General features: G+C 47.6%; 2 protein-coding genes across 4 annotated transcripts in view; both read left to right on the top strand.

Moving 5' to 3' along the window:
* Positions 1-763, top strand: part of peli1a (pellino E3 ubiquitin protein ligase 1a) — a 13,019-nt gene extending 12,256 nt beyond the window's left edge. For both annotated transcript variants that reach the window (XM_063009404.1, XM_063009402.1), the window contains exon 7: positions 91-763. In XM_063009404.1, coding sequence (XP_062865474.1) covers positions 91-729 — 639 coding nt within the window. In that variant the 3' untranslated portion in view covers positions 730-763. The remainder of the gene's footprint in view (positions 1-90) is intronic.
* A 1,819-nt stretch (positions 764-2,582) lies between these two features.
* Positions 2,583-12,500, top strand: part of vps54 (VPS54 subunit of GARP complex) — a 21,370-nt gene continuing 11,452 nt past the window's right edge. The window contains exons 1-10 of one of the 2 annotated variants that reach the window (XM_063010377.1): positions 2,583-2,665; positions 6,328-6,473; positions 6,562-6,803; positions 8,887-8,968; positions 9,149-9,183; positions 9,263-9,394; positions 9,849-10,234; positions 10,726-10,852; positions 10,997-11,104; positions 11,198-11,253. In XM_063010377.1, coding sequence (XP_062866447.1) covers positions 6,359-6,473; positions 6,562-6,803; positions 8,887-8,968; positions 9,149-9,183; positions 9,263-9,394; positions 9,849-10,234; positions 10,726-10,852; positions 10,997-11,104; positions 11,198-11,253 — 1,283 coding nt within the window. In that variant the 5' untranslated portion in view covers positions 2,583-2,665; positions 6,328-6,358. Of the gene's footprint in view, positions 2,902-6,327; positions 6,474-6,561; positions 6,804-8,886; positions 8,969-9,148; positions 9,184-9,262; positions 9,395-9,848; positions 10,235-10,725; positions 10,853-10,996; positions 11,105-11,197; positions 11,254-12,500 lie in introns of both variants that reach the window. The other variant, XM_063010376.1, reaches the window with a different exon arrangement.

Below are 12,500 nucleotides of genomic sequence, written 5' to 3'. Positions count from 1 at the left end.
ACACACACATAAACTGTTTGATGAACTGAGTGATCGCAGAAGCAGGTATTTCTCGCGCTGTGGTTCGAGCCGGTCCGTTTGTATCTGCAGGTGAGGGACGAGTCTCAGGTGCTGGTGGACGGCTCTCTGATCGACCTGTGCGGCGTGACCCTGCTGTGGCGCTCGGCGGCGGCCCTGTCGCACTCGCCCCGCCCCGGCCACATGGAGGCGCTGCGGGCGGAGCTGAACGCGGCGCGCCCTCACTGCCCCGTCCTGCTGCACACGCTGGCCTTCCCCAGCCTGAGCGAGGTGGAGCCGGAGCAGCCCCGCCAGCCCTGGGCGTACCTGCGCTGCGGGCACGTGCACGGCTTGCACCCCTGGCGCGGCAGGGCGACGGGCGTCAGGGGGGAGGAGGTGGAGGAGGAGAAGCAGGACGGCGAGGAGCAGGACGCCACCAAGGGCGTGAGGGACGGGGACGAGGACCGGGAGTGCCCGCTGTGCCGGGCGCGAGGCCTGTACGTGGCGCTGACGTTGGGACGGGAATCCCGCCTCTGCGTGGACGCCGCGCCCCCGACTCACGCCTTCGTGCCGTGCGGACACGTCTGCTCGGAGGCCACCGCCGAGTACTGGAGCAAAACGCCGCTGCCGTCCGGCAGCAAGGCCTTTCACCCGGCGTGCCCGTTCTGCATGCGGCACCTGGCACGGGACCGGCCGTACGTCAGGCTCATCTTTACAGGGGCGCCAGATTGACGCTCCGGCGTAAATAAACTGAAACGTTCTGTCCCGTCTTGTTTTTTATTATTATTATTAGCGCCTCCCACTACTACTGCCCAATTCCTGCCAACCGGTGCCGTGACGGATCTTTTTGGACCCTCCAGAAGGAGCAAAGCTGGCACCCGTGGACTCTGTTTATGTACATAATAATGTTTATTTATTCAAAAGTATCGGGACGCCACTTCTCATGTTTGAATTCACATGTCTCAGGCACAGCAGTCGCTAACAGCTGTAATAAATCATTTATATAAAGGAAATGATGTGCTTCTCAATTCTAAGTTTAGGGAAGGACCTTTCCTGTTCCGGCATGACCGCGCCCTATAGAGACATGAAGAAAAGCTCGGGTAGGTCAGAATGTGGGAGATGAAATCAGCAGGGTGAATAAATAAGCGAGTATTTCTGGCTGCTCCCGCTAGAGGGCGCCAGAGTAACACGTTCAACTGCATCGTTAATAATAATAATAATTATTATTATAATTTTAGAAATAATAATAAAAATACTAATCATAGTATAATAATGACAACAATGATTCTAATAATAATAATAATAATAATAATGATTATAGAAATAATAACAAATACTACTAATAATATAATAATTAATAATGACAATTATTCTAAAAATAATATTAACAAAATTATAATAATAATAATAATGATTCTAATAATAATAATGTAATAATTTTAATAATAATAATGATTATAGAAGTAATAATGAAAATATTACTAATAATATAATAATGACAATAATGATTCTAATAACAATAATAGAATAATTATAATGATTATGGAAATAATAAAAAATACTACTAATATTATAATAATAAAATAATAATGACAACAATTATTCTAAAAATAATATTAATAAAATATTATTAATAATAATTGCAATAATGATTCTAATAATAATAATAATGATTATAGAAATAATAATTAAATACTACTTATAATATTATAATAATTCAATAATAATGACAATGACAATAATGATTAAAAAATAAATAATAATTATTATAATAATAATGATTCTAAAAATAATAATAATAGTAATAATAATAATAATGATTATAGAAATAATAATGAAATACTACTAATAATATAATAATAATTACAACAATGACAATAATGATTCTAATAATAATTAAATAATAATGACAACAATGACAATAATGATTAAATAAATAAATAATAATTATTATAATAATGATTATAGAAATAATGATGAAAATACTACTAATAATATTATAATAATAAAATAATTACAATAATGATTCTAATAATAATAATTATTATTATAATTATTATTATTCAAGAAATAATAAAGAAATAATAATGAATACTACTAATTATGTAATAATAATAATAATTACAACAATCACAAATAATGACTAATAATAATAAAATAATAATGACAAACTACTAATAATATAATAATAATATAATAATTATTATGTAATAATTAAAAAATAATGACAACAATGACAATAATGATTTTAAATATATAAATTATAATAATAATGATTATAGAACTAATAATGAAAAATACTATTAACAATATAATAGTAGTAGTTATAATAATAATAGTAATAATAATAATAATAATAATAATGAAAAATACCACTACTACTACTAATAATAATAATAATAATTACAATAATGATTCTTAAATAATAATAATAATAATTATTATTATTATTATTGTTATATTAATGACTAATTACAAGAGCAGCCCTGAAATAAATAATGTTTATTATTACTGATTTGTAGCTAATATGACTAGTATAACGAGCCTCCCTAGGTAGTGCACTGCGTAGTGAACATGGTGTGATTTGGGACGCAGCCCTATATGTGATGCCACGGTAATGGAGTAGCGTTGCTATGTTTACTTTCCGCTGCTGTACTTCACCCAACAGGTAATAATCATTTTAACGCATAATTCGGATCATTAATAATCTTGAAATATTTTTAATTGTAGCGGAAACGAACTAAACGAAGTGTCAGACTCAAGCTAAAGCTAGCTAGCTGGCGTGCTAACGTGCTAGCCTGGCTTAGCTTACGTGTAACTCAGCTGAATGGACGCTCCAGGCTGCCGGCATAATGACACAATTACTGCAGTTTAAACAGAAATAAAAACGTCATTTAATAGCAGGTGAGTATTAATATTATTTGTATTTATTGTAATGAAAAAAAAAAACAGGTGGAATTAACTAGCGACTTAGCTTTAGCATAGTTATTGCTTATTTAGCTAGGGTCTGGTTAGCCTAATGCTAACTTGATGCTGTGGCACCGCTTTCGCTTTTATTTTATTAAACAGAAATATAAAGAAATATAAAAATATAAACGGTGGGATAAATATATATTATTAATGTTATGTAATATAATTAAAAATATTAAATAATTCAGTCAGTGTTAAATGACAGCGGGTCCGGGTGAATCCACACTCGCGTACTAATTAGTATGCATCATTAGTACTCACCGCCTGTGTGTGTGCACTACCTATACATACTAACTAGTAGAGTAGTATGCATCTGCTAGACCTCCATTAAATGCTTTAATATGAATCTAGAGGGGTTTGTAAAAGGTGTTAAAGCACTCTCAATGAGAAAGTGGAGATCTACTTCACAGTCTGCACCCCAAAAATAATAATAATAATAATAATAAGGTGAATACAGGGGCGTACCTGGCACCCAGTTTAAGGTGTAAAGTGATGGACGGGATTAGGAACCGGTGTATTAGGTAGGATGTTTTGGAGAGCGGATTGAGACGGTCTGAGCATGTGCAGACGAGGGACGAGAGTCCCACGAAGTACGTGAACTTTGGACTCCTGTCTGATCAGACTGAGAGAATCAGCCCTAAAGAAACTCAACACTCAAGCGACGGCACGACAGCTCGGGCTCTGTTACGCCCTTAACATCCTTTGTTTAGTGACAACAGGTTCTCGTCTAACGTCAGAAACGCGAGGACACGCCCGTGTACGATAAGCACGAGTGTGTGGTGAGGAGTTTCGGTGTCCACAGCAGTATCACAGTACGTTCGTGATGCCTCAGTTCTAATCTAAGGGACGGTGGGAGCCTAGTGGGTAGAGGTTTGGACTTTCGACATTAAGATGGGGTGCTGGAGCCTATCCCAGCTTTTCAATGGGCACAAGGCACACAGTGACCGTGCTCTCGGCCGGCCAGGCGTCCACACGGGCACGATCGGCTGTGTCTGATGGGGAGGAACGCACATATACGGACCCATATATTGTTTCTGACCCTCCATATCTGCTGCCCGCATGGCGCTCGGGTGGCACGGGGGTAAAACACTATCCAGGGTTCGTGCCGCCCTTCTTTGTACATACGTATATATGACAAATAAAGGTCATCGATAATCCAGCTTGTTTGGATGCCAGTCGTTGAGAAAGGGTCAGGGGTCTTGCTCAAGGGCCCGACAGTGGCCGAGCTGGGATTCGAACCCACAACCTACTGATTCGACCGATAACCCAAAGTCCCAAATAAAGAGACGGAGGCAGAGATGGTGAGCTGTGGACGATCGGTCTAGTCGAGTCACGAAAGATTGGAACCCTAAACCGCAGCTTCGTCTGATCGAAACACCAGCGCTTTCACTTCTGTTTTCGACCGCGCGGCTCTAGGCAGCGCTGCAAAGATCTGACTTTCTGTTCTCCTTCGGATATACGCCGCTAACGGTCTCACGGCAGTGTATGGTCTAAGCAGTGGAACGTTAAGGGCCTGCGGGAGGGAGGGTCGGACGATGGAACGGGTTCCTCATCGGAACTGACCACATTCGGATTGGCTGTGTCTGAGGGAGGGACGATCGAACGGGTTCCTTATTAAAACTGACCACATTTGGATTGGCTGTGTCTGAGGGAGGGACGGTCGAACGGGTTCCTTGATGAAACTGATCCGATTCTGATTGGCTGTGTCTGAGGGAGGGAGGGTCGAACGGGTTCCTTATTAAAACTGACCACATTCGGATTGGCTGTGTCTGAGGGAGGGACGATCGAACGGGTTCCTTATTAAAACTGACCACATTCGGATTGGCTGTGTCTGAGGGAGGGAGATCGAACGGGTTCCTTATTAAAACTGACCACATTCTGATTGGCTGTGTCTGAGGGAGGGAGGGTCGAACGGGTTCCTTATTAAAACTGACCACATTCGGATTGGCTGTGTCTGAGGGAGGGACGATCGAACGGGTTCCTTATTAAAACTGACCACATTCGGATTGGCTGCGTCTGAGGGAGGGAGATCGAACGGGTTCCTTATTAAAACTGACCACATTCTGATTGGCTGTGTCTGAGGGAGGGAGGGTCGAACGGGTTCCTTATTAAAACTGACCACATTCGAATTGGCTGTGTCTGAGGGAGGGACGATCGAACGGGTTCCTTATTAAAACTGACCACATTCGGATTGGCTGTGTCTGAGGGAGGGACGATCGAACGGGTTCCTTGATGAAACTGACCCGATTCTGATTGGCTGCGTCTGAGGGAGGGACGATCGAACGGGTTCCTTATTAAAACTGACCACATTCGGATTGGCTGTGTCTGAGGGAGGGACGATCGAACGGGTTCCTTATTAAAACTGACCACATTCGGATTGGCTGCGTCTGAGGGAGGGAGGGTCGAACGGGTTCCTTGATGAAACTGACCCGATTCTGATTGGCTGCGTCTGAGGGAGGGACGATCGAACGGGTTCCTTATTAAAACTGACCACATTCGGATTGGCTGCGTCTGAGGGAGGGACGATCGAACGGGTTCCTTATTAAAACTGACCACATTCGGATTGGCTGTGTCTGAGGGAGGGAGGGTCGAACGGGTTCCTTGATGAAACTGACCACATTCGGATTGGCTGTGTCTGAGGGAGGGACGATCGAACGGGTTCCTTGATGAAACTGACCCGATTCTGATTGGCTGCGTCTGAGGGAGGGACGATCGAACGGGTTCCTTATTAAAACTGACCACATTCGGATTGGCTGCGTCTGAGGGAGGGACGATCGAACGGGTTCCTTATTAAAACTGACCACATTCGGATTGGCTGTGTCTGAGGGAGGGAGGGTCGAACGGGTTCCTTGATGAAACTGACCACATTCGGATTGGCTGTGTCTGAGGGAGGGACGATCGAACGGGTTCCTTGATGAAACTGATCCGATTCTGATTGGCTGTGTCTGAGGGAGGGACGATCGAACGGGTTCCTTATTAAAACTGACCACATTCGGATTGGCTGTGTCTGAGGGAGGGAGGGTCGAACGGGTTCCTTGATGAAACTGACCACATTCGGATTGGCTGTGTCTGAGGGAGGGACGATCGAACAAGTTTCTCATCGCTGCCGCATTCGCTATTGCGACCTCTGCTGGCTGGTCGAGGCGCCTGCATGATAGTGGTACATACGTGGTCTGTGACGGGTGCCACAATAAATATACGACCTTTCGATTACGAGTCCAGTACCGCTATATGATCTATAAATGAACGTCCGATGTCCGGCCTCGGCCAGCGTTTGTGTCTAGACCTCAGAAGCTCACTGTGAACTCTCTCTCTCTCTCTCTCTCTCTCTCTCTCTCTCTCTCTCTCTCGCCCCTTCAGCCGGCCGCTGGCGTGAGCGAGCGGCGCTGCCATGGCGTCCGGTCCGGGCTCCGCGCCGGCGGGAACCGGCCCCGAGCGGCTCCTCCGGAAGCCCAGGGAAGCGACGGCGCGCTCGCTCCCCGACGTCTGCCCCAAGGAGCCCACAGGTCGGTCCCCGGCACTACTCTTCCCCCGGGAGGAAACGCCCGAGCCAGAACTTCTGTCGCATTGATTGTTTTCTCACCCCGTGCGCAGGCGGGACGCGGGCCCCGGGCGACGCCCCGTCGGTGGTGGCCGACCGGCACCGCTGGACGGTCTACAGCTCCAGGGTGAACCTGCCGGCCGCCCTGAACGACCCGCGCCTGGCCAAGCGCGAGTCCGACTTCTTCACCAAGACCTGGGGGGTGGATTTCGTGGAGGGAGAGGTGACGCCCTCGTACTGCCTGCCCAACATCACCGCCGAACACTTCGGCAGATACCTGCAGGAGACCAATCAGGTAACACACACACACCCAGTGACTAGGACGATTATTTTAGCAGTCGACTAATCTGACGATTATTTTTTCGATTAGTCGACTAGTCAACGATTATTTATGTCATACCCTCCATCTCTGCCTTAACATGACAAAACTCTGTTATGTTATTTAAGTTCCAATATCAAATTAAAACTAGAGAGTACATTTCCGGAGAAAATGCGAGTGTGATTGCCGTGTGCCGGTCGGCGGGCGTGCGCAGGTCGGGGGATGCGCATGCGTTTAGAAGTGGTGCGGTGCGTGGGGTGTGAATACTTTCTCCCAGACAGGCCACTGTATCTGTGTACAAGCTGTGGTGTGAGCACAAGTTCACTCTGGGTGTGTTTGAAACGCCAAACCTGTAAAAAAATGCATTTCTGCACGTTTTTACTGCTTACAAATCAGTACTCATTCATTTACATGTGATTATCACTGCAGGGGCCATGGTATTGCGCAATCTATGATCGGATGTGTCTCATTTACAGCTTTCAGGCATAGTGCACTCACACTTCGGTCCCTCTTTTAGCATTTACCCATTGCCATTGATTTCAATGCATCCGTTAGCCTTGAAGCTAACGGATATAAATATCTTTTTTCTTTTGCAATGTGAACGATTTGACGCTCACTGCCAAGTCTAACTGCACTATAATTTCATTCTGTGCAGCGTTTTCACCTTAAAAATCACTAATACTTTAGTTACAGACCAAAATAAGTCAGATTTTTTGTCGGCCGCCATTTTCTGCTCTCAGAACGGCCCGAAGATGCCGCCTACGTCATCACGCTGACGTTCTATGGAAAGCCAAAGGTGTCAAGATTTTTGTCCAAAAATTCGCCACACGGATGGGCATATCCGGATGATTTTTTGGATTTGGGCGCTAATTAATGACCCGGTCGATCAAGGGTTGGAACGGCGTTGATAGCTCGAAATTTTTTTCAAAATGAACGGGAGTCAATGGGGCAAAACGGGCACCTTAAAACGGGCACTGTGGGCACAGTGTTGGTTCGATCCAAAAGCTGTATACAAGCGCTCTATTCCCGTATGGGCCGGACGATTTGGCACTGGAACGGGGTCGATATCTCGAAAACTGCGGACGAAGAAAGGGAGACAAAAAACGGGCGGAATGGTAATAATATATCGAAAACGAAAATACGAATAACAATAGTGTGCTTGCATTCTGCAATCACACTAATGATCACAAACTGAAGGCTGTGTATCATAGTTTATTACAGTTAGTGTACCGGCTATGCTAACTAAACCATAATGGGTTAAATATCTGAACTGAATTATCTGCCGAGCTAACTAGCTAGCATTAAGTGGAGGAGGCTTATTATTTAGAATGAACGCTCTCATCAACGTGAGCAAATAATAACATTAGGTAAGTTATATAACGTTACTCCTAATAAATCACGGATTAACTATTGCACTTAATGCGTTCGCTTAGCTATCAAACCTAAAAAATAGCGAACTCTTAGGAAGTTTTCCGACACGTACTCTAGCATTAACAAACGTTAGCTACAGTACGTTGGTTAAACAATGAAGCGGTGTAAAACCTTACTTTTTATTTTGGCTGAAATGCTCCTGAAATACTTTGGAAAGTTTCGGTCTCTCTATCTTCGCCTCTCCGTCTTCATAAGCTCCCCGCCGCGCCATGGAAGCGATGCTGCGCCCCCTGCGGTTCCTTTAGTGCGTCGCAATACTAACGACGCGTCGACAATGAGATTCCACGCCGACAGATTTTTATAGTCGACGTTATCGATTATGTCGGCCAATCGTTGCAGCCCTACTAGTGACCCGCCCTGCTGCCTCGGTAGAGAGGGTTCTAATAAGACCTTTTTTGTCACCGTTGGACCCCTGAGCTTTGCATCGGTGTGATGACGCGTACATAGGAGTGACGTAGAACAATACAGGGAACGTAAACACCGCAGGCAGAACAGGTTAGTCGTGCTATCGACCGGCCGGGCGCCTACAGCTCTAACTGCCTGAGCGAGTCATACGTTACGCTGACCGGTGAGTACATGCGCCGTTCGGCTCTCCGTGTGAGCTTCAGATTTGCTGTGGTTGTTTCAGAGGGAGAAGATCCACGAGCGCTGTAGGAACATCTGCCCCACCAAAGACGACCTCTCGCTCCCGAGCATCACCAACAACTACGGTAGGCCGCCCTATCTATTTACCCTGGTCAGGGGCGTGTCCGGTCCGGTCCGGCAGAGGTTGAGATTGAGCAGTCTCCCTCAGGCACAGCCAGATCGACATTCCCACCACGACCCTGACCAGGATAGATGTGCTATATCTATACGTGTCACGTACTAACAGACTCTCCGTTCCTCCTTAGATAAAGCCCGAGAGGAGCTCGAGCAGGTACCCAAGGTGAGAACCGAGAACCTCACCCACGAGCCCGTCGTTCGGTTCCCCGGGCGTGACGGTCCTTCTTTTATTCGTCCTGCAGATCTTCATGAGGCCGGACTTCGCCCTGGACGACCCGGCGACCTTCGGCGTGGTGCTCCCGTGGTCGCACTTCAGCGTCTCGGGAGGGAAGAGCGGCCGGGACGCCGCGTCGTCACGGTTACTGCAGGAGAAAGTAAGCGCCCCCCCCCCCCCCCCAAGTCTAGGCTAACGTGGACGTCCAGAAGAACTTCGGGGGTGGGTTAGCGGACTCGTATTTAGGGGTTAAGGTAGTGGACTAGCAATCAGAAGGTTGCCGGTTGAAATCCCACCGCTGCCAGGTTGCCAATGCTGGGCCCTTGAGCGAGGCCCTTCATTCTCAATTGCTCGGACTGTAGACTGTCAGTCCGTCAATCCATTTTCCCGCCCCTTGTTCCTCCGGTATGTAGTCGGGCCGCTTCTTTTCACCCGCTAGAGGCGGGGTCTCGAAGCAGCCAGCGATGAGAAACCCCTGCTCGACTGTTATCCCCCCTCCCTCAGACACAGCCAATCGTCTGTGTGGTCTGCGTATGGCTCTCGTTACCAGTAGCGATCAGCGTAGGGTCAGCCGCGCGCGCCCCCTAACCCCGCCCTCTCCTCTCCCGCCGCAGCTGAGTCACTACCTGGACGTGGTGGAGGTGAGCATCGCGCGGCAGATCTCGCTCCGCTCCGAGGCCTTCTTCCACGCCGTCTCGTCCCAGCGCCAGCTCCAGGACCGGCTCTCCGAGGCGGCGGGCGCCGTGCGGGACCTGCGGGCGCGCATGGCCGGCGTGGGCCGGGGCGCCGGCCGGGGCCCGCTGCGGGCGCTCAGGCACTCGCTGGCGCGGCGGAACTGCCTGACGCTGCACGGCAAGCTGAAGCTGATGGCGGCGGTGCAGCAGACGCAGCCCACCGTGCAGCTCCTGCTGTCCACCTCCGAGTTCGTGGGGGCGCTGGAGCTCATCAACACCACCAAGGAGGTGCTGCAGCAGGAGCTCCAAGGGGTCCACAGCTTCAGGTACGCGCACACACACACACTTACACACAGGATACACACTCATATATAATAATAATATGGCGGAGCTCAGCTCTGCTCCCTAGTGGACACGGCCGGTAGTGCAGCAGACAAAATCAGCCACTAGTCTGCTGGGTGGGGCGGGGTGGACCCTGATTTTCTCAGAAGCTTTCTCAGACTGTGGGAATTTGTGCCCGTCTACGTTCCGGTTCATTCCAGAGCTCTTCAGGTCGGGGCCCTGTGAAGGAAAGGACCTTCCCTAAACCTTCCTGTACTGTACATGTAGTGTATGAATGATGGTGGCTTAGAGCTACTGGTTCAAACCCCCACCCTCGGGCCCTCAAGCGAGGCCCCCCGGGTCTGGTTCCTTTGCTCGGATTGCGTCATTTCGTCATGGTGTTTGTATACAAGCAATCAGAAGGTCGCCGGTTCAGAGCCCACCGCTGTCGGGCCCCTGAGCGAGGCCCTCAAGTCTCGTTGGCTTTGTGTGTCAGGCATCTGGGCTCCCAGCTGTGCGAGATGGAGAAGCTGATCGATAAGATGATGGTGGCCGACTTCACCACCTACGCCCGGGGTGACCTGAACCGGACCTTCGAGGAGGACAGCCAGGTGCCGGAGAAGGTAGGTGGAACAGCAGGAAAAAACCCACGACACGGCCAACAAATCTGTTTAACTACAACTGTGGGGAATTTCTGTGTGTGTGTGTGTGTGTGTGTGTGTGTGTGTGTGTGTGTGTGTGTGTGTGTGTGTGCGCGTGCGCGTCAGGACCGGCTGCAGTCCCTGGTGTTCGGCTTGCTGAGGCAGAGGAAGCTGGATTTCCTGGACATCTACAGCCAGGAGATGCTGCAGGCGGCCAAGGGCATCGTCCGCGAGGTAACGGCCACGCCCGCGGATCGCCGATGCTTCTTATCGACGATTTGATCCACTTCCTGTTTTGATCTTTTTGCTCTTTGATGTTTGGTGCAGTGTGTGATCCGCTCGGCGTCTCAGGTGGAGGAGATCGACACGGACGGCGTGGTGAAGTGAGTAACGCTCATCCTCCCGAACATTCCCACCTCTCACCGCTGTGTGTGTGTGTGTGTGTGTGTGTGTTTGTGTGTGTGTGTGTGTGTGTGTGTGTGTGTGTGTGTGTGTGTGTGTGTGTTTCTAATGTGTGTGTGTGTGTGTGTGTGTGTGTTTCTAATGTGTGTGTGTGTGTGTGTGTTATATATACAGTGGGGCCAAAAAGTATTTAGTCAGCCACTGATTGTGCAGGTTCTCCTACTTAGAAAGATGAGAGAGGTCTGTAATTCTGTAAATCTGTAAAAAAAAAAAAAACCAGGAAATCACATTGTAGGATTTTTAAAGAATTTATTCGTAAATTATGGTGGAAAATAAGTATTTGGTCAATAACAAACAAGCAAGATTTCTGGCTCTCACAGACCTGTAACTTCTTCTTTAAGAAGCTCTTCTGTCCTCCACTCGTTACCTGTATTAATGGCACCTGTTTGACCTCGTTATCTGTATAAAAGACACCTGTCCACAGCCTCAAACAGTCAGACTCCAAACTCAACCATGGCCAAGACCAAAGAGCTGTCGAAGGACACCAGGAAGAAAACTGTAGACCTGCACCAGGCTGGGAAGAGTGAATCTACAATAGGCAACAGGGCTCTAGAGTGCGACCAATTTGGTCGCACATGCGACCTAATTTCTCAATGGTGCGACTAAAAAAAATCTCAGGTCGCACCGGTGCGACCAGGCGTCCGAGGGAAAAAAAAAACAACAGACACACATTAGGCCAATAACATGGTCTAAACCAATCAGAGATAGTGAAGGGCGGGACAATATTGTAGCGGTGATATGTGAGCGACATTCAGCTCAGCCAATCAGAATGCAGCACCAGGTTTCTACATGTTCGGATGTTCTGCAGTAAGTTTAGTTTTGTATATGAGACTCGCCGGATGTCTCCAGAATGGAAGTTCGGGTTCTGGAGCTCGGCGGTGTAAAGTGTCGTAACGCTCACTGAAGTCCTGACTAAACAGTTAAAGTGACTCGACCCTGTCGTGTGCCTTTATTCCCACACCTCCACCACCGCACAGCAAAAGACCCGCAGCATCCCCACCGGACAGCGGCTAGGTGAGCCGACCCTCTACAGTAGCAAGGGGCTAATGCTAGCGGTAAAGTGCCGCGACAGCGAAAGTAAAAACACGACAATATTTTCGTTAAGTAAAATATAAAAATAACTAAAAGACCAAAATATATTAGAATACATGTAGTCAAAATACACAGT

Source organism: Trichomycterus rosablanca, chromosome 15 (assembly GCF_030014385.1).
Source record: "Trichomycterus rosablanca isolate fTriRos1 chromosome 15, fTriRos1.hap1, whole genome shotgun sequence".
NCBI classification, from domain to species: Eukaryota; Metazoa; Chordata; class Actinopteri; order Siluriformes; family Trichomycteridae; genus Trichomycterus; species Trichomycterus rosablanca.
Note: the sequence above shows the minus strand (reverse complement) of the source record. Positions and strands in the feature narration are given on the sequence as shown.